Raw genomic sequence first — 26,778 nt, forward strand, 5'->3', positions numbered from 1 at the left:
CTTTGACATAAAGAGGGGGGCTGGAATTGAGGTTCCTTTGCTTTCCTTCAGTGACCACCCCCACCCCCTTTGTCCTCCCCCCTTCCCTTCATGCCCCACACAACTTTGAAACCAAATTCAAATAAACTTGAGCTCCATGTGTGTTGTGGATATTTCCAGGAAACAAAGAAGACTGGAAGAAGGTGATGTCTGTTTTTGGAAGAGGTTTACGTACACAAACTTGGACTGGCCACTAGGGCAGCAGCTCTCAGCTTAGGGCAAGAGAAAGGGGGACAAGTTTGAAGTCACATGGTCACTCCTTCCCCAGCAATGATGTTTCAGTTTGGGTCAAAGCTTGAGAGAAGGTGGATTCATTAAGATAATTCACTAACCAATCAACATGTTCTGAGGGTCAGCTGGATGCCAGAAATTACCCTGGGGTGACGAGGAAAAGACACAGCCTGTCTTCAGGGAGCTTTCAGCTTAGTCAAATGGCCATTAGGCTGAGAGAGACCCGTCTTGGATGCTTGGATCTTGGATCTGGGCTGGTCCTGTTTGTCCATTTGGAGCAAACTTATCGTAGGTGGAGAAATCGAGGCCCCAAAGGAGAAAGGCCTTGCCTGGGTGCCCCAGCGGGTGAGTCTGAAAGGTGCTGGAGAACAGCAAAGTGCACCCTCAGGCTGTCTTGAGACCTGGAGGGCCCCCTCCCATGTCTCAGTACTGCATAGGAACAGGGTGACACCCTCTACAAAGTGCACTCGCATCCCTTATCCTCAAATAGCCCCCTGAGGCAGGCGTGACCGGCTGCTCCCACCTCACACACCTCACACACACCACTGACACTAAGGGAGGAAATACAGCAGTGTGTGGCAGTGTCGATGGCACAGAAGTTGGAGTCACACTTTCAACTGAGGCCCCGTTTTGCCACTCTGCTAGCTGCAGGGCCTTGGTCAAATTGCTTAACCTCTTTGAGCCTCAGTTTCTCCACCTGGAAAATGGGGGTGGTGGTTCTTCATAGTATTGTTCTCCTTTAAGCCAAGACGGGTGGTTATCTGGGGAGGAAGAGTTTCAGTAGAGGCCAGAGTTGGCCTGCCTCGGTGGAGAGGAGTTGAGGTTGCAATTCAGGAGAAAATTTCGCCCCTTAAAGTGATTATCTTCCTTCCGGGCCCTGGGCAGAGGGGAGCTCTGGCCCCATGACTTAGAGGGCCAAGGGTGAGGCGAGGGCAGTCCTTAGGAAAATCTTCCCAGAATAGGGAGCCCGGCGCATCCTGGGACCTAAGGAGTTAACGGGGGCAGGGAGACCCTCCTACTATTGGCGCGGGCATGCTGGGACTTGCAGGCTGGCTGACCATCCTGTGGCGCGGGGGCTGCTGGGAAATGTAGTCACTGATGGGGGCCCGGGGCGTAGTGTTCCTCACACTCAGCAGCGGTGACAGCTCAGGAGGTAGGCGGTAATGGCAGGGGGCCGGGGAGCAGGTGTGGAGCAGGAAAGCGAGGGCAGGGATGGGCAAGCTGAGGGCTGGGACTCCTGTCCGAGGCTGTCAGAACCGGACACCCCCCAGCCTGTGGCTGATGCAATGGGGCCTGCTGGGCTGTGGGGGAGGGCCAAGGAGCAACGGGACACTTTTATCATCTCCAAGGAAAGAGGAACAGGACTGGGGTCCTTGTCCAGGATGAGATGTTTCTTTCCTGGGAGTAACAGGATGTTCCTCCAACCCCATGCAGATACACCCCTGGCACCTCCAAAACTACTCCAAAAAAAACTACTCCCCAAAAAAGGAGGCAGAGCCCCGTCCCAGGGGGACTGTGTCCTTCTCTCCAGTCATGGGACAAGGCACCCCACGTCCAACAAGTAGACTGGACCCCACTTAGAAACGACTGGATGCCCTTCTAAAGGGCGATAAGCAAATTGTACTTCCCACCAGAGGCAAGGGATGGCCCTTCTCCCTGGAAACTAAAAGGCCCATTCTAGAGGGAAGGGGGATGGGGAGGAGGAGGGAGAGCCCTCTGAAGCAGCTCCATCACCTCCTAGGTGTCTTGTTGACCAAGGGAGCTCTCATCTGCCCTCCCCCAGGTGTGTCTGCTCAGCCGGGCCCAGCATGGACCAGTCTGTGGCAATCCAGGAGACACTGGCCGAGGAGGAGTACTGCATCATCATATCCTTCCTGGTGGGCGCCCAGCTCCCAGCACCCGGGCCTGCCAGGGGCCTTGGGAAGTGGAATGACAGATGTCTCCTTGTCTTATCTGCTTGCCTCCCTCTCTCCATCATCAGGGGGAGAAGGAACACAGTATCCCCTAAGTACTTACTCAGTCCTGGACTCTCTGCTGGGTGCTTTGAATACTCAGTTATCCTCCCACCTCTTGTGAAGTTGGGGATTACTATTCCCATTTCACAGATGAGGAAGGCTCAGAGAGGTTGAGCGACCTTCACCCAGTGAATCTGTGTGGGTGAGGGCAGGGCAAGGCTGGGAAGATGGGGCGGGCTGGGTTGGGAGAGGCTTGGCTGCCAGCTTCCCTTCAGTTTTCCTTGACCCTGAGCAGCAGGCAGTGCAAGGTGTGCTGTGTGAGGGGGACAGCAGGCAGAGCCGCCTCCTGGGACTCGTGCGCTACCGCCCAGAAGGTGGTGGCCAGGAACACGCGTAAGTCACGGGTTTGGTACTTGCCTGTCTGGGTCCTGGGGTTTATTCTCCACTGTCCCTTCAGCTGGAGTCCATCCATCCCTCTAGGACAGAGTCTGAGGCTTCTAAAATAAATGTAATAATGATAGTTAATATTTTTTGAACACTATGTTCCAAGCCCTATGTATTATTAGGTCATATAATCCTCAAATTCTGATGTAGCAGCTTCTCAAGAGACTGTTTAATGTACTGCTCCAGACCTTGAGCCCCGGGGCCTGACTGGGTTCAAATCCAGGCTTTGTTACTTCCCAGCCATGTGATCTTGAGCAAATTGTTTATTCCTCTGTACCTCAATGTGTCCAGACTAAAGAATAAAATGAGTTACTACACGTAAAATGTTTAAAACACTAAAGCACATAGAAAGGGCTTCATAAATGCCCACATATTACATCAAAGCAGAGAGAGAATAATTGATACATAGCAAAGGTCTCACAGACAGAAAGTGAACCCTCAGGGTGGGAGGGAGGAGCCAAAGACATTTTCTAATCCAGTCCCCTCACTTTACAGGTGGAAAAATGGTGGTTCAGGGAGGGAGAGGGGAAAGCTAAGTTTGCTCTGCTCTTGTCACATGCGGTGCTAGAATGCACAAGGAAACGATCAAGCATGGGTTTTACCAACAAAGCAGGGGCTCCCCCAAATGGGACAGGTTCAGCTTGGATGACCCTGATGACCTATCCATAAAACTGCAGTCACTGCTGGGCACGGGGGACAGAGGCATGAGGTTTGTGCCTGGCTGGGCACCACCAGCATAGCCCTGGGGATCAAGGAGGGAGTGCAAGCACCCTGACGCTTCCACGATGGGCTGGAAGGATGGGTGCCCTGTCTTCACTCTGCTTCCTGCCCTCAGTCTCTTCCTGTATACGCACCGGAGGATGGCCATTACTGGGGACGATGTCTCCTTGGACCAGATATTGCCGATCTCGCGGGATTTCACGCTGGAAGAAGGTGCCACGGGGGCTGGGCGGTGTGATCCCTCTCCTCTGGGCCCCCAGATCATTTCTGTCCTTGTTCGGGGTCGGGCAGTGGGAGCCTGGACGATCACCCCTGGCTGGGGTGATCAATTGCTAAGGGCCTTTTCTCTTCCCTCCCCACAGTGTCCCCAGAGGGTGAACTCTACATTCTTGGTGAGTGGTCCTTTCGTCTAAGTCCTGGTTGGGGCCAGGGGTACGGGATCTGCAGAGAGGAGCCCTGTGAAGTCAGAGCATCCTCTGGTAGCCTTCTGTTGGCAAGACGGTGCAGGGTCTGGCCCCGCCCCTCTCTCCCATCACTCTCTATCCTGCTGGCTGCGCTTGGATGCCTCTAGATTGCTTCCATCACCTCAGACATGACACGCGTTCTCATCACGGAGCCCTTGCACACGCTGCTCCCTCCTCCTGAAAGCCCTCACTCCTCTTTTCACCTAGCCACTCACCCTCCAGGGTTTTAGGTCACACTGACTTTTCCCAGGAAAGCTTTGGTTGAACCCCTGAGGTTGTTTGTATCTCACTGATACACATTCCTTTTTCTCATCCTTGCTACCTCTCTGCCACTCACAGTGATTTGATTATTTATAGAGCCCTATTTAATGTCAGTCTTCTTTGCTAGACTGTAGTGATGGTAGTAAAAGTAATAATCATAATAGTCATAGAAATGAATATTTAATCAATGACCTTGTGCCAGGCTCTCTGTTAAGAGCTTTCCTGGCAACAATTCTATGGGGTCATCACTGCTTTCATCCCCATTTTATGGACAAGATAACTGAGGCCCAGAGAAATAAAGTACCTCAGCAAGTAGGGGAACCAGGATTCAAACTCAGGATCCAGACTCTGGCGCCCATGCTCTTGAGCACTCTGCTAGGTGGGTCCTACTCACTCATTAGTTCAGCTCATGTTTTGGATGCTCACCATGGGCCTGCCGGGTGCAGGGGTTACCCTATGAGCCAGACACTGTCCACAGTCTAGCTTCCTGAAGACAGGCCATGCCTGTTCTCTTCACCGTGGCATTCCCAGTGCCTAGCCTGTGCCTGGCACAGTCAGGGAGACTGACGGATGGACAGCCCCTCTGTCCACCTCTGAGTGCTTTTCATTCCACTTGGAGGGGGTGGAGGGTAAACTGGGTCGAGAACTTGTTCTCTTCTGGCTCTATCCTGTACTGTTGTGTTGAGGCTTACTGACTATTCAGTAAGGTCTATCCCCTTTATAGACTGAGGGTGATGTTAATTTGGAGCCAAGGGTACAGAGGGCTTCCTTATTGTCCCAGCAGCAGCCTTTAGTGAATTGCTTAAAGGGCCAAAGGGGCTTTGGGAGCTTGGGCTGCTGATTCTCCAGCCTGGGGACTCCAGCCTAAAGACGCATCTAAGCATCCTGGAGCCAAGGGCTCATTTCCTGCCCCCCACTCCCACCCCTGTGCAGGCTCAGATGTGACTGTCCAGCTGGACACAGCAGAGCTCAGCCTCGTATTCCATCTCCCCTTTGGTTCCCACACTAGAATGTTCCTCCAGGAAGTCTCCAGGGCCCACCCAGGTAAGTAAGACTTCAGGCTCCCTGGGGGTGGGGTGGGAGGGAGGGGTTGGCTGGGTACTGACCTCCCCACCACCAGTTGACTTGGCACATTTTGGACACACACTCCACAGTGTCTGTGCCCTCTCCAAGCTGCTGGCAGGAGGCCACAGTGCCCCCAGGCCACCAGCTAGTCACAATGTTTGCATATCTGTTTTCTCACTTCTGGACTGAGTTTTAACTCCAGTAGGGCTGCATGGGTGGGCTGTGATTCTGATGCAGAATCTTTTCCAAGTGAGCAGGGTCAGCAGCTTCTAGAGGCCCATCTTCCCTCTGTCTGCCAACCACAGCTAGAACCAAGGGAAGTCTGTCATTAAGAGCTCTCCTGCCCTTGAACCCTGCTCTGTCCCCCACAGCAGCTATGAAAATGGTCTAGCTTTGACCTAGCAGTGAGAGGTTAGTTGCCTTTAGGGCAGAATTTGTTTCTACAGGGAGATGGGCCTGGCAGGTAAAGGAGAGTTTGTACAAAACAAAGGATCAGCTATAGAACATGCAAATTCTAACCACCAGGTGCTGGGGCTTCGCTGTTGACACAAGGCTGTTACTTGTTTCCTTTCTAGCTGACATCTTATAGCTGCAGGAACAGGGGGAGGGCTCCCTTTCTGTCTGGTCTCACCATGGAGCCTGAATGTCCGGGGGCTCCAACTTAGTTCGCTCAGTATGTAGGAAGGGGACTGATGGTGGGTGCAAACTGGGGTGTGTGGGAAAAGGAAAGAAGATGATAGAGTCTTGAATGCCTAGTTAAGGGGCTTCAAGTTTATTTTAGAAGCAGGAGGAAATTTATCTCGGAAATTTCAACTAATAAGGATAACCTGTTTCATGAGTGTCATGGGTAATTGTGGGAGAAGGAACAATGGTAATCAGCAAAGAGCGCAGACTTTGAAGCTCCACCCCCTTTTATATTTAAAACCTATCTTTGCTGGTCCTTAGCTGTGTGACTTTGGGCCAAACACCTCACCTCTCTGAACTTTGGTTTTGTAGACTTTTTTCTTCTAGCTTTATTTAGCTATAATTGACATACTACACTGTGTAAATTTACAGTATACAGCATAATGATTTGACTAACATTCATCATGAAATGATGACCACAATAAGTTTAGTGAGCATCCATTATCTCATATAGATATACAATTAAAGAAATAGAAAAATTTTTTCCTTGTGATGAGAACTCTCTTTTCAACTTTCATAGATAACATACAGCAGTGTTGGGGGGAGGTATAGCTCAAGTGGTAGAGCTGCATGCTTAACATGCAGGAGGTATCTGTCTCTCAGTGCCCTTACCCACTCTTCCTCCTGGAGTCCGCATGTGAGGTAATCAGTAGGGAAACTGCACTCACTCAACTTCTCTGAGCAGCTGTCACGATGTGGACTTTCTCAGGGAGGGGTTTGGGTGAGAGGGGACTCTCAGGGCAGACAGCTCTTGGAAATCCATCAGCCCAACCCTTGCATTTTACAGATAAAGGGACCAGAGTCCAGGAGGAGGTTACAGGTGAAAGGAAGTAGGTTTTTCCCACCCAGTCCGTGGTGGGTAATGTGCAGCAGAAAAGGCCAGGGAGCAGAAGTGCCTTGGTCAAGAGACCACACAGTTAGTGAAAAGAATTAGCCAATATTAATTGAGTACCTACTATATGCCGTCCATTTTTCTAGACAGCTAGACAACACACAACCACCATGCTCTCCTGCTCAGTCTTTTGAGCGATACTAAAGAGTAGATATCCTGTTTATTTGATGAGTAAGCTGACACAGAGAGTAAACTGAGACACAGTAACTTACTCAAGGCCATTCATCATTTGAAGAAATAGGACCAGGTTTGGAACTCCAGGTTTTAAGTCCAAAGCCTATGGAGTCCGGAGATTTCAGTTCAGATTCTAGCTCTGCCAGTTCCTAGTTGTGAATGTGGACCACATATTTTATTTCTTTGAACCTTGGCTTTATTATTTGTATAATGGAATATGGGCTTGATTTACCTACTACTTACTCCCAAGAGTTTTGTGAGGATCAGATGATGCCCAGTATGGGTTAATAGTACATAAATGCTGAAGATAACTTAAGAGCTGTGTGATGGTGCCATTGTCAGTCGTGGGACCCAAGTCTCTTCATTTATGATGCCCTTGGGAATCCAGCTTGGTCAGGTTCATGCAGTTCTACAAGGGGAGCAGGAGGATAGCATAGGAAACAGCAAGTTTTGGGGAGTCAGAGAGACCCGGGTTTGAGTGAGAGGCAGAGAGGACTCAAGAATTTCTAGGAAGGAAGAGTGACAATCTGGTTAAGGAGGGACCAGCAGACCTGTCTTGAAGGCATATTTCATGGCAAACACACTGCTTTTACTTACAAAGTGTATTTTTTGGAGTGATTTGCGAGTTGCTGACTGAGATTATGGGTAGTTAAAGCCCTCAGCCCACTCCCTGGTACTGGCATCTATTTGCATTCCCATCTGCCACTCGCTCTTCGACCTCAGACATCACCTCTCTGAGCTCAGTTGCCATGGGGTAAGAGTTGTCACGGGATAATAGTTCCCTACCTCCTAAAGTTAGTTGTGAGAATTAAGGCGGTTTCATATATATATATATGAAGCATAGACCTTGGCACATAGTTACCAGAAGGTCGGAAGAGTGGCACGGGTCTATTTTGGTAGAGGACTCTTGTTTTCATGTTTATTATTGTATTTGAATCTCAGACCTACCCTGTGAGCGAGGGGAAAAGGCTTGGAGCCTCCCTGGAGAAGCTGAGCGATTTGCTCACGGTCAGACAATCATGCGGAGGTGGAACTGGCTCTTCAAGCCTGTGGCTCAGTATTCGTCCTTGTTCCTTCCACAGGCTTGGACCCCGCGACCCCAGATCCTGAGTTCCTGTGGCTGTCTCGATACAGGTGCGCCAGGCGGGAGCCCGAGCCTCCCGCGACGCGCGTTTGGAACTCGGCCCCAGGCACCTGGCCTGGGAGTGCCAGAATTGGCGGAGGCAGGTATCGGTCTTGGCAGGCGCGAAGGGGATTGGAGGAGGCCCGGCTTCAGGGGCGGAGCTATGGAGCAGGCCGGCCTTCGATTGGCGGGGTGGCACGCGGGGCGGACCCCTCTGGGGGGCGGAGCGGGTGGGGCGGCGCGGGCGGCGTGATGAAGAGCTTGAGGAAGCAGGCAGGGAAATGTCCGCCGCCGCAGGCTCCCGGGAGCGCGACTCTGCAGGTCCGGCGGGAGGTGGGAAGCTGAGCTGGGGCTCTGGGTCGGGGGTGGTGGCGGGCCTGTCCTTCGGGCGGGCAGGGTCTGCGGGTTGGCCGGTGGACGCACGGGGCAAAGACCAAGGTCTCGGCCCTGGAGAGGCGGGGACACTGGGGAAGCGCTGTGAGGATGTTAGTTATCTTAGCCGGGAGTGATGAGGGCAGGAGAGTGGCAGTGGGGTACTCAGGAATCCCGGGCCGAGGTTGTAGTTGTAGTAAAGCTCCATTCCTGACTCTCCGTGTGACTTGGGGCGGGTTACTGTCCCTCTCTGAGCCTGTTTCTCCATCCTGACCTTCGAGTTTGACTTGTCAGGGTGCACTCCCCACGACAGAGCCTTCCTTGGCGTGAGAACTGGTGTGTGTGTATTGGGGCTGCCTGGCTCTCTTGTAAATCCTCAGCTGCTCTGAGAGATTGGGCGGTGCACAGACCTGGAGTCCAGAAGAGCCTTGTCCACCCTGGAACTGGAGGCCACGATGAGGTTACAGGTGAAAAGGACTAGATTTTTTTTCCACCCAGCGCTTGTGGGATAATGTCCTGCAGCACAAAAGGCCAATTGTTAAGCAGGAGGTTGTCTTTTGGAGAGCAAGAGTCTCACGGCTGAAATTTGGGTCAGCCTGGTGTGTTGGGACGACCTGCAGACCTGTATTTTCTGTCCAGCTCCTAGGTTTTCTGCCAGGGCTCCCTGGGATTTTTTCTCTTGGGTGTGCCCATGTGGCTACAGTTACACCCAAGCTTTGGCATGACCAGTAGTACCCACTTGTGCTCCCTCTTCTCAGCCATTTGCTTGAGAACCGTCAAGTAGCTGTGTAAGCTGTGGGCCCTCACTCCACTTACTCTTACAAGGCTTGGAAACTTTGAGGGGCAGGCGGAGGGGGATAGTGTGTTGCACAAGTTTGTAAAATGAGAGGAAACGAAGCGAGCAAAGGACTTCCTCCGTGCGTATGCTTTTCCTTCACTGCAGCCACCACAAGACGTGGTCACAGCATCTGATGGTGCTGATAGTTTGCATCTTTCGTGGGCTTATCTCAGCTCACTCGAAGTGCTGATCTTGAGACAGCTGTTGCGTCAGTTTCCATGACATTCTGGGCTAAGGTGCTAGGACAGGTGAGACTTTAAGATTAAGAACACATCCTCTCCTTGCCCCATCGAAAGAGGCTGTCAGCACCCAGACAGTTGGTGGAGGACAGGCCCAATGGCAACAGGAAGAGGTGGGTTCTGTCTTTTTAGCCAGCACACCAGAGCCAGGTGTGGGGAGCGCTTTCTCCGCTGCAGTTGTCTGCCCCTGGGCGGTAAATGCAAAGGGATCGAAGAATCTTTTGTGACCTTTCAAAAACCAGAAACTAGCCACATGCTGGTGAGGAGTTATTATCAAGGTTTTAGTTTGATTTTTAATTTGAAATGATTTGTCCCCATCATAATACCCACCCTAAGTGGGTTACACTATTAATTGCTAAATTGCTCATTGGTAAGAAAAGGTATCAAGCCCCCAGTTGTGTTTGGGTCAGCTCTGAGTTGCGTTGGCCTCAGGGGAGGGGCGTAACACCTACAACAGGTAGGAGGAACCCTTTGGGCCTCGTCTGGATGTTTGGGACTGTCCAGACCCCAGGGAAATAGCAAATTTGGGGCTTCCCATATGCATGTCATCAAAATACCCACTTCCTGATAGCCTGGGGAACCAACCCAGAGACTGCTTTAAAATGCTATTTGTGATGCACCTCAGGGGACACAGGGCTTCCCCAAGGAGCTGACAGTCTGACAGAGAGGGATGTGACAATTCATAGAGGTAAGAGAGTGTAAGATCGACTCAGCAGGACAGGGGACCTTGTGGGGTGAGCTGAGGCCTAGGTGTTTGGGGGGCAAAGTGAATCTGGTCTTCACTGCTTGCCTCTGTCTTGGTAGAGAAAGGAAAGGTCTCATTTGGATGTTTCTCTCCAAAATGTTCATTCTTTTCCTTGATTTGTTTCTTCTGAGTTCAGGGATGTCAGGCCAAGCTTGATAAGGATTGTAGAAAAGGGTAATGCAGCTAGTATTAGACTGGAGTCCATGGGTTCAGGGTCAGACCGGTGTCTCTGAGCTAAGTCATGATGTTGAAGTGAGCTGTCAGGCTTCTGGTTGAGTGACCACCTGTTCATCTGATTCTCTTGGCCCCTTCAGCTGCCGAGACCCTACACGGGTCTCAGACAAGTAAGCTGTTGTAAGTAGGAGCTTTTCTGCTTCTTCACTTATTTAACTCCTCTTCTTTGTGTAGCTTTTTCTTTCCTTAAAAAGAAATAAAGACAAACGCCTTGTTGTTTTCATCTTGCAACCGAAAGTGCACTTATCCAGAAAACCCCCTGGGGGATCCAGCCTCAGGCTCAGTACCCTTCCCTGTCATTGTGTAAAATATCTGCCTGCCTCATCCAGGGCACAACAAAGACCTGGAGCTGTGTTCTGGATTCTGAGCTATGCACTTGAAAGGAAACAGCTACTCAGGAGTCCCACTGGGGCTGTTCGGGGCTAATTTAACAAGATGCTAGTAACAAACAAATTTGGGTCTTTTGAAGTGGTTTTGTTATTCCACGGTTGATTCAAAGTGAGGTAGCTTTGGAGTAACTCAAATTCAGAAAGAGATGGGCTATGAGAATTTTTTCCTTTGGACCCAGGAAATACAGCATTACAGTCTGGCCTGAGAAAGGAAATGAATGCTATTTATATCTCAGGGTAGCATGAAGGGTAACCTAGATTACAAGGATGGAAGCCAGTGAGAATGTTGGAAAAACAGCCCCTGGGTCAGTCGGTCGGTTGGTCTCCCTGTTCCACATCCTCCCCCTCCTACCCCTGCCCCCGGCCCATCCCCTTAATAAGTAAAATCTTTGACCAACATACCCTTTTAAGCATGGAGAAAATGCATTTTCCTAGCTGTTTATCCTGCATATGGACATCTTGCCCATCATCCCCACCTTTGTGGGAAGCTGCAGGTTCCTAAGCAAATTAATTTGGCTCCCTCTGTTTCTTTAAACAAAAGAGAACTGTGTTCATTTTTCTTCCTCGTTTTGTTGTCCCCTTCTCCATTTTCCCTCTTGGTCCCATCTCACCTTGGGTTTGTTTCTGAAGCAGGAGAAGCCCCTGAAGACTTTCCTTTCCCTTCAGAAAACAGTTTGTTTTGGAATCCTCCACTGGGAGCCTAGAGCAAGAGAGGTGACCCACAGTCACTCAGAAGGGGAGCTTTGCACGGAAAGTCCTCAGGGACAGAAGGTTTGGGAAGAGGGAGGCATGGATGTTATTAGGGAAAAGAAAGTATTGGAACACAGAAGCTCTCTGGCTTGTGTGTCTTCTTTGCTGCTTAAAATCTGCTGCAACGGATTTGCAGACTTTACCGGTGGTGCATATGTGAACTAAAGCGACCAAATATGAATGCTGAGGGTGTGAGCAGAGTGTATGTCTCAGTGGCCTGGATACTTGAATCTGTATTTTCCTTTCCTTGGTATCTTACTGGACGTGCCTCTTGACTTTCATCTCTTCCATCTGTAAAATGGGAGTGCGTGTTTGCCTTCTAGTAGGTCTCAGAGGACTGAAGGAATGCTGAATTATTCTGGGGTGCTGTCCTCTGGGAAACACATTTAGGACTTGTGCATGCCTGCCTGCAAGAGCTTAAAACCTGGCCGCCCTCTTCACGGCCTTTCCTACACCAGTTTCTTCCAAATAACTACATTCATTCTCTTCTTTACGCCTTCCCTCCCTCCAGTTTCTTTTTTGTCAGTGTAATCATTAAAAAACCTGGTCATCAACTCTTCCCTCTCCTCTTATGTCTGATAACCAAATTCTGTCCATTCTTTTTCTGTAGTTTTAAAATTTTTTTGAAAATGAAAAATTTAAAGCCCCAGAGTTCATGTTGGGGGAAGGGGAGGGTCTAGCTCAGTGGTAGAGCACGTGCTTAGCATGCACAAAGTCCTGGGTTCAGTCCCCAGTACCTCCATTAAAACAAACCAACAAACCTAATTATCTACCCACTCCCCCCAAAAACCCCAACAACTAAAAATGCCCACAGTTCGTGTTGGTGTCCTCTTACTTGCACTAGTGCGTGGTCCCCTCGCAAGTCTTCCTCCCCTGAAATCTCCCTGTCCCTTGGGCCTCTCCTTAGGACAGAACTTGTATCACGCCCTGCTGTTTTGTTGGTGGACTTGAAATGCTGCGCCACTCCCTGTTGCCTGTGGAATGAAGTTCAGATTCTTGAGCGTGGTGTTCAAGTCCTGCTTGGCCTGGCCTCAGCCCCCTCCTCCCCGCCCCCTCCCCCAGTCTTCTCTGCCCTGATTCACCTTCATTTCCTCTGACTTCAAACCTGACTGCTTATTATTTATGGGTAAATAATTATCTCTGCTTTTGTGTCTCTGGGTTGGCTGTTTATTGAGATGCATTTTGACAAGCTCGTACTTACTGCCCTCAGCATTTTACATCCTCTCACCTCCCCGAATGCCAGCCTAAAGCCTCGTACATCAGGAGGTGCTCAGAAAATGTCTGTGGTCCTTGAACTGTAGAGGCCCCATACTGTTCCTCGCCTGAGTGCCTTGTCGCCTGAAGGACGCCTGCCCCCTTCCTCTTTAAGCGGGCTCTTCACCTCTGTCCACCCCCACCCCCCTCCTGTCTCGCTTTTGCCCACTTCTCTCTCAGCTTTATCACCAGACCACAGGCAGTTCTCGGAAGACCCAGTGAAGGGAGAGCTGAGGGAAAAAGACAAGTCGTCTCTCCAGTAGCCTGTTAACCACTGCAGCCTGTTGCTGAAAAGTAATTGCTCGGTAGTGGTCTTCCTCCTTGAAAGCTAAACTGGTCAGATTTAGTCCTTGCTAACCTCAGGTGGCAAATTGGATTTTGACTCCGAGGCTTACAGGTTGGCAGAGCCTGGGATGTGTTTTTAGAGGTGTCTCTGCTAATTTTAATTGTTAAAATCTAACGTACATTTTTTTTTAAGCTGTGAAATCATGGGAAATGTTTAAAAAAAAAAAAAGGAAGGAAGAGAAAGAAGGAAAAAGAAAGGAGAAAAGAAAAAGGAAGAAAGAAAAGAAAGAAAAAGAAAGAAAAGAAAACAGAGAAAAGAGACAAAGAAACACAGTTATTTGATTTTTAAGAAAGTAACAGAACTGTTTGCGGTGGGAGCCAGGCTGAAGTAGGAGCCACTGGTTCTTTCTTCTCTTTTTGATGCTGGGTGCCCTGTGCTATGGGCCTCTCTCCAGAGTTCCCTGCCTGGTGTGTGCTATGTACTTAGCTCCCTTTTATCTTAAGCATCAAATCCATACTCCACATGGCATTCAAAGTCTTACATTTTGGCCTTAATACAGATAATAAAAATCTATTACTAATAAAAAAATAAAACTTTATTGATAAATAAAAATGGATTACTGTTAGTATTATTATTAGCAGCTAACATTTATGAAGCACATACTGTGGGTCTGTGAGCCTCACGCTGTGCCACAAAAGTTCGAAAAAGTACGAGGATGTCTGTTTTTCAGATGGAGAGACTTGAGGCTCGGAGAGGGTAGGTTACATACCTGTGATCACTCACCTGGTCGGTGACAGTGAGACTAGAACTCAGGCCATCTGTTTGAATCTGATGCTTGAGCCCTGACCCCAACACTCCTCTTTTGTATCCGCTGATGCTTCTCAAGCAAAACTTTTTTTTCATTTTTTCTTATTTCTACTACTTATTATTACTTATTTCTGAGCCTACCATAATGCCCTGTCTATGTGCTCAAATGACTTCCTCTGCCAGAAATGCTTTCTAAACATCACACTTTTCTGATAGTTAATGTAGTTTTTGATTCAGAACACAGGCTCTTGATCCAGATTCCCTGGCTGTGCCATTTGTTAGCTATGTGTTCTTGTGTAAGTCACTCAACCTCTCTGTGTTTATCTCCTATTCTGTAAAGTGGAGATAATACAATAATACCACCTATGGGAGGAGGGTTTAGCTCAAGTGGTAGAGCACATTCTTAGCATGCACAAGGTCCTGAGTTCAATCCCCAGTACCTCCTCTAAAAAATAGGTAAATAAATAAATAAACTTAATTACCTCCCCCCACCAAAAAAAAAAAAACAAAACCCACCTAAATCATGGAGAAGTTGTGATGATTAAGTGTATGTAAAGTGGTTAAAGCCATGCCGGCATGTAGTAAGCCTTAGGCATTTGCTATTAATGTTATTCATGATAGTATTACTATCATTGTCATCATTGTCATCATGAGCACAGCCTGACTTGGATTCTGGGTAGTTGGAACTGGATTTGTTTATCTCCCCGTAAATTGAATGAATCTCTTGCTGGTATGTGGTACGTGTCAGAGAGGCCACGGGACAGCACCCTGGTGTGTACACAGCACTGATAAACATTAGTCCTGCCAGTTTGAATTGCCAGGTGGTTTGCTCACATGGTTTTGCAGGTTCTTCTAGTGTGGGTGTCAAATTTTAATGGAATGCTAAGGCCAGTGACTGAGAAGATTGGAAGGAACACCTCCCAGACCTGTCTTGTAGATGCTCAGGGAGGGTAGGACGTGGTCTCCAGCCACTAGTGACAGCCAGACACCCACACAACCTGTGGGGACCATGGTGGAACTTTGGCTTTATTATCGAAGCAGACTTAATCCTTCCATCTGTAGAGTACTAAGAGTTTATAGTTTCATTGAAGATGTTGTGCTCATGTTGGCAAAAGGGGGCACTGTGGAGTCAAGCAGATCTGGGTTTTAATGTCAACCGTGCCATTTACTGGCTTGGCTCTGTGTCCTTGGGCATGTCTGCTACGTGCTCTGGACCTCAGTATCCTTCTTTGTAAAATGAGGTCAATAATCAGACATAACACATGAAGCACTTAGCATGATCCTCAACTGTTAGAGGTGCTCGAGACGTGGCAGTCATGATGGTCCAAGCAGTGGGGGTTAGGAAGAAAATGAACAGTTCCTGTGTGGCTGCTGTGTACCAGGCATTGTGTGAGGCTCTTGACCCATTTAGAAGTTCATTTGTTGATCCTTTTGGCTTCTCTGTAAGTTTGGTGGTTTTATCCTTATTTTACAAATGAGGAAGTAAATGAAGTAATTTGCCTGGGTTTCATATGAGATTACGGATCCAGCCAGTAGAATTGCCAAGTCTGTTTTAGTCCAGAGCCCAAGACTTTTTCCAGGACAACAGAAATCTCTCTTAAAGTGCCAGACATGCTACACAGATAGGAAGGCCTTCGGAATTCAGAGAAATGACTGCCGAGGACGAGTGTGGTTGGGGAGGCCTTGGTGGTGGAGGGCATAGGAGTTGAGGATAGACTTCCAAGGAGAGGTGGGCAGAAAGTCAGAGGGGCTTCCTTCACATGGAGGCAGGAGTGAGGGCGGCAGGTATGGGGAACCTGTCTGTTTCGAATCGGCTGTCTTTGGGTGGTGGATGGTGAGAGAGAGCGGGACCAATGTGCCAAGGGCCTCCTGTGCCAGTTCAACCAGTTTACCTTCACCTGCAGGCAGTGGTGTAATAGTGGTTAGAGCAGGGAGAGATGAAATCAGAGTTCAGTCTGGCCAAGGCCAAAGACACAATTGGTAAATTGGGTAGGGGGAAGTAGGAAGCTTTCTTAGCTGGGAGGCTCCTGAGGTGGCAGGTGAGGAGAGGATGGCCTGGAGGAAGGCAGCTGTAAGCATGAAGAGACGGGTGCCTGACTGGCTCTGGGGGCCCACGGAGAGGGGTGAGCTAATGGCAGGATGGCATACTTGGCTGATGGGGAGATGGTGGTGCTGGTGACAGAAGGGAGAGCTCAGGCAAGGGCCCAGAAGTTGAAGCACAGTTTTACCTGGGACGCCGCCCTCCCTGGGACACAGAGCATCTTGTAGAAGTGCCCAGTGAACGGTGGAGGGACTGAACTCACACAGAGCTGGGTAGCTCTGTTTAGAATGGACTGTGCTGGTTGATGATCCTTGCAGAAGAGAAAGACCAAGATGTAGAGCTCTTGGAATTTACTTTCGGTAAATAAGATTAAAAAATCAGTTTCTCATTTACTCTAGCCACATTTTAGCTGTTCACATGTAGCCTGTGGCTGCTGTTTCGGGCAGTGCAGTTGTGGAACATTTTCATCCCCTAGTGGATAGCACCTGTCTGGTCAGGAGCCTGGGGAGTACCTATAAATAACTGGGGGACCTGTGGCGGCAGAGACAGCAAGAGGAGGAGACAGAAGGAGCAGTTGAATTAAGAAATAATATTACCGCCTCTTGGGCAATTCTCAAAAGAAACAGAGTACTTGGATTTTGGTTCGGGTTTGCTGTTTTCCCTTGTGTGAGGTTGTGTTTTTGAAAAAGCCCGGCCCCCAGGTTAATGGCAGGCCTGGCTACAAAACACTGAAATGGGGGCCTTGCCTCCTGTGTTCATTTTATAGGTCTGGGCCTTCAACAGGTCTGGTTTGGCTTCCAGAGCACCTTTTGGCCATGGAGTGAAGGGTAGCCTCGATTAGCCATAGGAAAAGAAGACAGCAACCATATCAGGCAGACAGTTATCTTTGTTCAGTTGAGGAAGCATAAGCTTTGAGAAGTTAGATAACGTGTTCAGGGTCATGTAGCTAGTAAGTAGCAGGGCCGGGAATGGAACCGAAGTCTGACTCCAAAGCCTGTGCAAGAGATGTATACATATATCTTACTATAATATATACTATATTATATAACTATAGTATAAAGCACAATATGTTATATTGTATTCTATGTAATACATATAACTAATATAAAGCACTATATATAGTGCTTTATGTAATAGTGATATATGTGTGTGTGTGTGTGTGTGTGTATATGTATATATATATATATATATATATATATATATATATATATATATATATATATATATATCTTATTTTAGCTAATACATCTTATTTTAGCTAACTTGGAAAGTACCTATAAGCAAAAAGAAACCCTACCACTGAGTAATGCCTACTAATGACATTCAGTGTATACATTCCAGACTTTCCCGTGTGTGTATGTACGTGTCTAAATATGTACATATATGTGTAATTTATAGACGTGGTATTTATGTTCATAGACATACATTCCAATCCTTTCTGATGCATATAGATGTCAGGCCATGCCCCTAACTACCACCCTTAATCCTTTATCAGCATTCTTGAAGTCCTAAAATCTCTGAAGATGGAAAAAACAAATTTTTTTTGTAAGTTTGGCTCAAGCTCAATTTGGCAGTAAGACTAGCCTGAACTGACTTGAGACTATTTATAGGTTTTATTTATCCCTCCAAGTGTTACCACTCATACGTTGCACTGTGGAAATACTAAAGTGTTTGATTTCTGGATGTTGCCTCAGACTGTGGTGGTGCTGTGTAACAGGTGGCCTGGGTTATGTGTTATCCTTCTAAAATGCCCCACATTTTGGATTCCAAAATACACTTGGCTGCAGGGATTTCCGAGAAGGGGTTATGGATCTGTGTTAGATTGTGCTGCTGCTTGGGGAAGGAAGGAGCCTCCAGGGTCCATGTTGTCTGTGCAGCCAGGCATTTGAGAGGGGTTTTGGTTCTATAAGATGGGCAGTGCAGCACACAGAATTCACAGGAGAGTAGATAGAACACTCTGTACTTCCGTACATCCCCATCAAGCTGCACCTGTCACCCTGGTTGACCTACAAGGTAGGCGCTTACCCGGAAGTGGTTTCAGTTGCAGGAGTGAAAGTTGGTCGTGAGCTTCATCCCTGCCCTGAGGCTGTTAGCTCAGTGTGTTTTTGCTGCCCCGTGGTGTGTTTCATACACTGTGTTAAGCCAGGGGCCACAGAGAAAAAGCATCACCCCCACCGTCTCCTCTTCTTCTTGGTCTAGCTAAAGAGGAACGGTTGATAAAAAGAGTTAAACGCGATTACAGTTCCATTATGATAAATGCTTTGATAGAGGTAAGCACTGGGTGTGTGAGAAGAGAGGGAGAGGGCTAGGGCCAGAGAAGCCTTTTTTTTTAATCTGTTTAAAAAATTTATTTATTTAATTATTTTTTTTGGTTAATGGAGGTACTGGGGATTGAACCCAGGACCTCGTGCATGCTTAACACACACTCTACCACTGAGCTGTACCCCTATACCCCGAGAGGGCTTTTTTGAAGATGACTCCTGAGCTGAGTCTTGAAGGATGAGTCTGAAGTTTGCCTTGTGAGGGTGGGCTTCAGGGGTGATTAGACTCCACCCAGGATCAGGGGTGGGATGAGGAGGCAATATTTAAAAAGATAAATGGTTTCCTTGTGACTGGATTGGGGGTGGGAGAGAAGGGACTTGAACACGGGGTGGACAGTGGGCCTGGAAAGGAAGTCTGGGGCCAACTAGGAAGGCCCTTGTGTGTCACACAGAGAGGTTTGGGTTTCAGCAAAGGTGGTGGAAGTTATTGAGGGGTTTTACGCACAGGAAGGATCTGCTCAGATTTGTGTTTTCTTCTAGGTGTTGGCAGAATGCACTGAAGGGGGTGAGAATGGCGGCAGGGAATCACTTAGTGTGCTTTCCAGAAATATTAAGGGCCTAAACAAAGGCATGGCAGTAGGGGTAGGGGAGAAGCTCAGTATAAAAATATTTAGGAGAGAAGATTTATAGGGCTCAGTGACCAAACATGAGAAGAAAGGGGGGAAAAAATCTAGTAGGTGTCGCCCATTAGATTGGAAGACAAAGGATTGGAAACCCAAGGTTGGAAAAAGGGCAAAGAAGGGAAGCAGGAGAGGAGGAAGCCATGAGTTTCCCTGAGAGGGAACCATGGGGCTGCGCGATGGTGAACTTGGTAAAGAGCTGCTGACAGCCAGCTTCCGTGCCAGATTCAGGGGAGATGAGATTCCGAGAAGACTGCCCTGTGGCTGGAAATCCCCCCAGTTATGCCTTAAAGTTTCCATACGTGAAGTCATGAATGAAGATATTCCGGTTCTTGCTGGACTGAGTCCAGGGAGAGATGTAGGGTGAGGTCATTGATGAGGTGCAGGTTAGCAAGGTGGTTTTCTACTGCACACTCTGGGACAGAAGCTGAATTCACAGGGACAAACCACTTGTCCCCAGGAGATGTCCTGAAGGAGTCCTCAGAAAGCATTGACAAACAGAAGCAAAATCTAACCATTATCCCTAAGTTTGTCTTTGCATGTTGTAAAGCCCCATGAAATATTTATATTGAAGTCTCTACTTTAGAGATGAAGAAAGTCAGACGCCAAGAGAGGAAGTAACTTTGTGACACAGGACGATGAAGGTAGAGTAGACTTCAATATATGTCTCCTGATACTTGTATTTAACACACTGAGGACCTACTGTGCACCAGGTTCTGTTCCCAGTCCCTGGGAAATAGCATAAAGATGACCAAGTCCCTGCCTCTGAACAGTCTAGGAGGAGTCAGAGAAGGCTTCTTGGAAGAAATGGCCTCTAAGATGTGCCCTACACCAGGGGTTGGCTAACTACAGTCCCGTGGGCCAAATCCAGGCTGCTGCCTGCTTTTGTACAGCACATGAGCTCAGAATAGTTTCTACATTTTTAAACTTTCAAAAAGAATTAAAAGAGAAGAATGTTTTGTGACACATGAAAATGACATGATATGTACATATCAGTGACTGTAAAGTTTTATTGGAATACAGCCACGCTTACAGCTGCTCTTACACTGTAATGGCAGAGTTGAAATGTGGCCGAGGCCACATAGCCTGCAAAGCCTGGGACATCTACCCTCCGGCCCTTTCCAGAAAAAGTTTGCTTTCCTCCCGGCCACAGGAGGGGTAGGGGTTAGCCGCCTAAAGCAGAGGGAGGAAGAAGGAAGTCGGTTTCTGATAGGCTGTTTGTATAACTGCTCAGAGTATGGCATTCAAGGAGGGAGCGCGCCCCAGGGGGCTGTGGTGAGTGCTGTGGCTGGAGAGGTGGGCAGGGTCCAGAGTAGGAAGAGACTTGGCAGCCCCATTACGGGGTTTGGGTTTATCCAGTGGGGAGCTGTTAAAAGCTTTTAAGCCATGTCATCAGATTTACTTTTTCCAACAAAAAAATCCTCTGGCCACAGTGTAGGGATTGGATTAGAGAGGGTGGGGTGAGGGAGGAGGTGGGGATACCAGGTGAGGTTTTCATAGTTATTCCAGGGAATTGTCAATAACCTAGGCTAGTAGAGTGACACCGGAGCTGGGAGTATTGAACCGTAATTACTTTCACGTATTAAATGACTGTTTACTTTTTCAACCCCAGAGTGTTGTTTTTTTTTCCCCTCCGGTTCCCGTGAATGCATGGCTGGCAAATCCATGTTTAGTAACAGTCTTCAGAGCAGGATTCCTTAGTGATGTTTCACACCCCCAGTGCTCCTTGTACCTTGTGCATCGAAGCGGCATCTCTCGTGGCCTCTTCATGTGGTTCCCTGTTGACAAGGGATTTGGCTTAAGGAGCAGAGAAGCAACATGTTGGCAGATTGCTTTTCCTTGTCTGGCTTATCTTGGTTTAGCGACTTCCCCCAAATATTTCGTGGTTGCAAGTCCTTGGGCTCCTTGTTTTCTAGGCGATTGGTTGACAATGACAAGCCCTTCTCATGCTCTTGAGCACTTAGGCCCTTCCTGATTTTACTTCTCTGACCCTTGCCTTTTTCCTCCTCAGAATTGAAGGCTCACTCGCAGTAAATGGTGAGACATCACTACGTTATATTGTATAATATGTTGTGTGGCTTTCAAAGCGCTTACTCACAGGTCAACTATGCGATCCCTACGATAAACCTGTGAGGAAGGCAGGACAGGTCAAGTTGCTGAGATCAGGAGAGGTGAGGTGACTTGCCTAAAGTCGAAAGAGTAATAAACAGCAGAGCTGGTGATGGAATTTAGGCCTGCAGATTTCTTAGCTTTATTCTTTCTATGGTGCACTCCACCTCTAAGAAAAGGGAGTCAGATTAGCTGGGAGAGTTATGTTTTCAGAAGTAAAGACATCTGGATGAAATACTTAATTCCCCCTGTCTTTGTAATGGTCTGTGACCTTTCCTGTGCTTTTAAGCAGTATGTGAACCACCAGTAATTCCTAGACTCCAATTTGAGAAGCTGTGGTCTGTACATTAAAGCGTATGTAAGTATGTTTTAATTCCTTCCCCCACCCGTAGGTAGTTCTTCCTTTGATGATTCGAAGCCAAATGGGAAAGGTCTGCTTGTGGACCAAAGCTCCCGGGGTCAGGATAAACCAGAAAACTTGCTCCCAAGGTAAGGAAGCTCTCCCTTCACTTGTGCCCCTTAGGGCCAAAGTTTTCCTCACCATAGAACTGAGACCATTACTGTGCCTGGTGTACACCGTCTCTGGGTAGTGGGCCTAAGAAATGTTAGACTTTTACTGAACATTTACTGTGTGTGCCAAGCACCGCACACTTACATGGATTACCTTATTTTAACCTAAACAAGTAGGTACCATTATTTTCTCTGTTTTACAACTAAGGAAACAGGCAAGGAAGAAACATTATATAACTTACTCAAGCTCCAGAACTAGCAAGTGGCAGATCTAGGATTTGAAACTGGCAGTCTAACCCTCCCTTAGAAATGTAGATTAGAAACATTTTGATTTCTCACTCCCATTCTTGTAGGAGTTTCCTGACTCTGACAAGTTTTTCCCGTTCATTATTTATACCTTTTTTGCGATTTGCTGTTGTATTTAGTCTGTTCTGCAGTGCCCCCTACTGATCATAACCAGAATCATCTGGTCAAGATAAAAACGTTCTTATTTGTGTAAATATTTAAGTTATGCACTTAAACAGCAATGAACAATCCATTAACTTTATTTTTTTTCCTTTTCCTTCTTTCTTTCTTCTTTTTTTTTTTTTTCATTGATAGAGGTACTGGTGATTGAACCCAGGACCTCGTGCATGCTAAGCACACACTCTACCACTGAGCTGTACCCCCCACCCCAATGCCTGAACTTCAAATGTAGCCAGATCTATCATCCTCAATTCAGTTTTGAGCCTTCTTGGTATGCATAGATGCATTTTACATAGCCTTAATTAGTGTGTGCATGAGCATATATTATTAAACACTTAAGTGGCATTTATTCGATGGCAGAAATTGTTTAAGGTGTTTTGTATATCTTAATTCATTAAGTAATCTTCAACAAAGGTTTTTTGGCTATTAGGATTCTGTCATGTAAATATGTGAAATTTTGCTTAACTTTAAATGTTGGCATTTGAATAATTTTTAGTATGACTATGAAAACTACACAAATAATAAAATACAAATTTTCATTGCCTTTTTATTTCAGATTATTCCCGTAGAATAGAGAGTCAGTAGAATTATCAAGTCAAAGGATCTAGATAGTTTTATAGTCTTGTTATGAGAATCAGGATCCAGAAAGAGCACTGTCAGAACGGAGTTCTGATTCATACTCTGCCACCTTCCAGCTGTGTGAATCGTTGATGACGCTGGGTCTTACTTTTCTCATTTGAAAAATGAAGGGGAGGAGGTATAGCTCAAGTGGTAGAGTGCATGCTTGGCATGCATGGGGTCCTGGGTTCAGTCCCCAGTACCTCCTCTAAAATAAATAAATAAATAAGTACCTCCTCTAAAACAAACAAACAAACCAACCTAATTAACCACCCCCCTACCAAAAAGAAAAGAAAAGAAAAATGAAGTGATTAGATTAGATTATCTTCCAAGTCTCCTTCTAGTCTGAGATTCTATGAAATTATTATCAGAAGAATCTCTGGACCAATGTCCTATATAGTCAACAACATACAAGGTTGTTCTACATAGAAAGTGTTATTTTAGCAAATAAGTTTTACTTTAGCCTTTGTAGTCTCCTGTGATTCAGATGCTTGTGTGTGGAAACTCCTGGCTTTATAGTCATGTATTTTGTCATGGAGGACTCATCAAAATATGATTAAAAATAACTTTTTTTTTCTGTTGCTTTTCTAGACAAAATAAATCCAAATCTGAAATAACCGACATGGTTCGCTCCTCCACCATCACAGTATCAGACAAGGCTCATATTTTATCGGTGCAGAAGTTTGGACTGCGAGATACAATAGTGAAATCACAGCTAATGCAGAAAGAAGAGGATTATACCTATATCCAGAGCTTCAGGTAGCCAGCCGGCTTAGACTGTTTCCATAGCAAACCGATCACTCAGCTCTCCGAAATGTAAGCGCTTCCCCCATACCCTGGATTTGAAAGCAAATCCTCTACAGAATCTCTCCCATCATTTTCTAAGTGAGTGATTCCTTTCATTCTTCCTTAGCAGGCATTTATTCGGTGGCTTCTCTGGGCAGGCACTGTGGGAGGTGTGGCGTAGTGGGAGTGGCACAGCTCGCAAATAGCCGCAGAAATATTTGAGGAGATTCACAAGCACAGAAGAAGGAGAGAGATCCTGATTTTTGCATCTCCCTCTGTGTACCCCTTGGTCATTCTTGGTCTTTGAAGAAAGTCCTTTGAATTGAAACCAGTCAGATGGAGTTAATGTTTAGTAATCTTTTTAGACAGGTTTACTGAAAGTTATATGAATAAAGGGTGCAGGATTCTTCCAGATCATTTTAAATGCTTGCATCGGGACTAAATGACAAAGTAATGTCACTTCTAGGGACATAAACGTGAGCTGTGGGGAACACTGGTGTTGCTTTCCTTCCAAAAGCAGTTGCCATGGTACTTTTTTTTTTCCAGTTCAGTGGGATACACAGAAAACAGTCATTTTGTGGATTATGACTCTCTAAAAGCTGTCAAAGCTAAGCAGGAATGTGCAGGGTGGGTCTCAACTATTTGAAGTTATCACAAAAGCAACAAATATCACAGCAGACTGCAAGTCACCCCTTGGTGCCCGTCATTGGTCCAGATTAGATGTGACATTTCTTATGTCTCCAAATTCCACTCCAGGGAGAGCCGAAACCAGGCAGAATCAGCATAAAATGCTTTCCCCGTCATGTCCATAGTCCTCCCGAGTGACCGACTGATTGTCTCTGGTGACAGGTTTTTTGTGGGAACTTACAACGTGAATGGACAGTCCCCCAAAGAGTGCCTCCGGCCCTGGCTCAGTGATGGTATCCAGGCCCCGGACGTATACTGCGTAGGGTGAGCGCTTCTCTTCTACTGGGCTCTGTGTTTTCAAGAACGTATGGCTGTGGTTGAAGGGAGGGGGACGAGGATGTGTAACTGAGTCTTCACAGCAGGTGAAAGTTTTGAAAAATGAACACGTACTTACTAACAGCTGCTTCTCTGATGTTCTTCCTCATAGTAAACACATTTCTGGCACCATTAAAGTGATGTGCTTGGCATTTAAATGCTAAGATCAAAGTTTTAGTGTTAACCCTCTGTTCAAAATCAGTGTGCCCTGAACTGAATTTCATTGCTTAGACATTCAACACTTGGTTGGTCACAAAGCAAAAATATCTTTTGCTAGGAAAGGAAGGTTAGCTAAAAAAAAAAAATAGATAATAGTAATAAAAAGGCCCTAGCGGTCAGTTTTTCTTTTCTCACACTTCCTGTCTTCTCAGGACTGTACTGAGCACTATTGATGGGGAGGGGCAGCAGAGGAGCCTGGGGGGTAAAGTGGAAAGGGCCTAGAATTGGGAACGTATGCAGACCTAGGTTGGACCCGTTTACCACTTGGTGCTTGTGTGAGCTGGTGATCCCAGATGTAAAATGAAGACATTTCCAACTACTTGAGGCTGGTTACGAAGGAGAAATAGGCTGCTGCTTCTGAAAGCACCTGGTCAATAAGTTCCTTGGAATTTAGTCTCTTGGCTCTAGGTGTTCATTTTTCTTCCCTCTTGAGGGTCCTGCAGTTTAGCTAAAAAGCTAGGCCTTCCACACCTACACTGAGCTGAGAACGAGCCTCCCACCTTGCACGTTACCTTCCTCTGCTCTCTGACTGCTTGCTTCTCCTAATAGGTTCCAGGAGCTTGATCTGAGTAAGGAAGCCTTTTTCTTCCATGACACCCCAAAAGAGGAAGAGTGGTTTAAAGCTGTATCAGACAGTCTTCATCCAGATGCCAAATACGCAAAGGTAAGAGAGGAGTCAGGGACCTTCTAATTTTATGTTGCCGTGCAGGGAATCCTGGGGTAACGTTTGACTTTTAGCAAAAGCCAGTCCTAATGATCCTGCGATTTTCAGTTCCAGGTCCCCCAAGAATAGGCGTCTCTGGGTGGGAAAGAGTCAGGTCTTGGCACTTGTGGGCTGTCGAGGTTGTCAGGTACGTGCTCACTGAGTCGCTGGGGTGATCACCCTGTGTCCCAGTGTGGAGGAGGAGATACAGCAATGCGCTCAGCTACCTTCAGGCCCACCTTTACTTTCGACTCCAACTTAATGCCATGACCTGAATGTTTGTCTCTTTTCCAGGTGAAGCTCATCCGACTGGTCGGGATTATGCTACTGTTGTATGTCAAACAGGAACATGCAGCGCACATCTCAGAAGTGGAAGCGGAGACTGTGGGGACGGGGATCATGGGGAGGATGGTGAGTTCCTGGTTGGTACGTCTGGCACATTGAGGGCCTTGATCCCTAAGGTTCTGACCCCAATTCTTATGATACCAGGACTGCACGTGTCCGAGTTTCAGGGTGCTGGCGTCTTGAGGTGATCTGTACCCACGTGACCTAGTGGGGCTAGATTGAGCAGACCATTTAGTAATCATATTTTAGTGACTTGCCAGCTGATTTGCCCAACGAGCCCCCATCTTCGTGTTCAGGCCACACCAAATCAGAGCCTCTAGCTGATCCTCCCAGTTAATGTGTGACACATGTTGCAAACTATGGTCACAAAGAAAAAGAAAGAATGCTGATAATAGGTTTGCAATTTTCTCTTCTCGAAGCGGTTTAAGTCCTGTTTTTAGATTCTGTTGCAAGAGCTTAGTTTCCCATGGAGAATGGAGAGCATGTGGAAAGTGGACTCACCTTCACCACTGACTGGCTGGTCCTTCTACTGTCTTGGATTTGTTTCCTTATCTGTAAAATGTAGACAGTAACGTTCTTTGCTTACCCTCCAGCGTCATTGTGCAGACTAATTAAGAGAGCTCATGTTGAAAGCTGGCAGGGTTTAAATGACTAACACAGTTAAGTTGTGAACCGGTCTTTCTGGGGGCTCCTTTCCATAGGGTAACAAAGGAGGAGTGGCGATCAGGTTCCAGTTCCACAACACCAGTATCTGCGTAGTGAATTCCCACTTGGCAGCCCACACGGAGGAGTATGAGAGGAGGAACCAGGACTATAAAGACATTTGCTCTCGAATGCAGTTTTGCCAGTTGGACCCAAGCCTGCCCCCTCTCACCATCAGTAAGCACGAGTGAGTCTGGGCTTCCACGCCAAACAGCTGGCCAGGCCTGAGGTGCAGGGCGACGGGCTCTCAGCTTCATTGGGGGGTGACTCGGGGAGGCTGCCCACTGCTGGAGCCGGAACTCCAGCCAGCTGTCAGTTACACATGGGTTACATCTCTTTGAAACTTTTAGTTTCCTAACCTACCATCCGGC

At 47.3% G+C, this 26,778-nt stretch overlaps 1 protein-coding gene across 1 annotated transcript in view; it reads left to right on the top strand.

Moving 5' to 3' along the window:
• Positions 1-1,305: 1,305 nt before the first annotated feature.
• INPP5B (inositol polyphosphate-5-phosphatase B) overlaps positions 1,306-26,778 on the top strand; it is a 40,381-nt gene continuing 14,908 nt past the window's right edge. The window contains 15 exon segments of the mRNA XM_074376796.1: positions 1,306-1,423; positions 2,054-2,135; positions 2,521-2,618; positions 3,505-3,602; positions 3,752-3,781; positions 5,048-5,158; positions 8,012-8,198; positions 8,200-8,238; positions 8,240-8,373; positions 21,450-21,546; positions 23,242-23,409; positions 24,286-24,387; positions 25,207-25,321; positions 25,655-25,771; positions 26,407-26,594. Coding sequence (XP_074232897.1) covers positions 2,079-2,135; positions 2,521-2,618; positions 3,505-3,602; positions 3,752-3,781; positions 5,048-5,158; positions 8,012-8,198; positions 8,200-8,238; positions 8,240-8,373; positions 21,450-21,546; positions 23,242-23,409; positions 24,286-24,387; positions 25,207-25,321; positions 25,655-25,771; positions 26,407-26,594 — 1,541 coding nt within the window. The 5' untranslated portion in view covers positions 1,306-1,423; positions 2,054-2,078.

This window comes from Camelus bactrianus, chromosome 13, assembly GCF_048773025.1.
Source record: "Camelus bactrianus isolate YW-2024 breed Bactrian camel chromosome 13, ASM4877302v1, whole genome shotgun sequence".
NCBI classification, from domain to species: Eukaryota; Metazoa; Chordata; class Mammalia; order Artiodactyla; family Camelidae; genus Camelus; species Camelus bactrianus.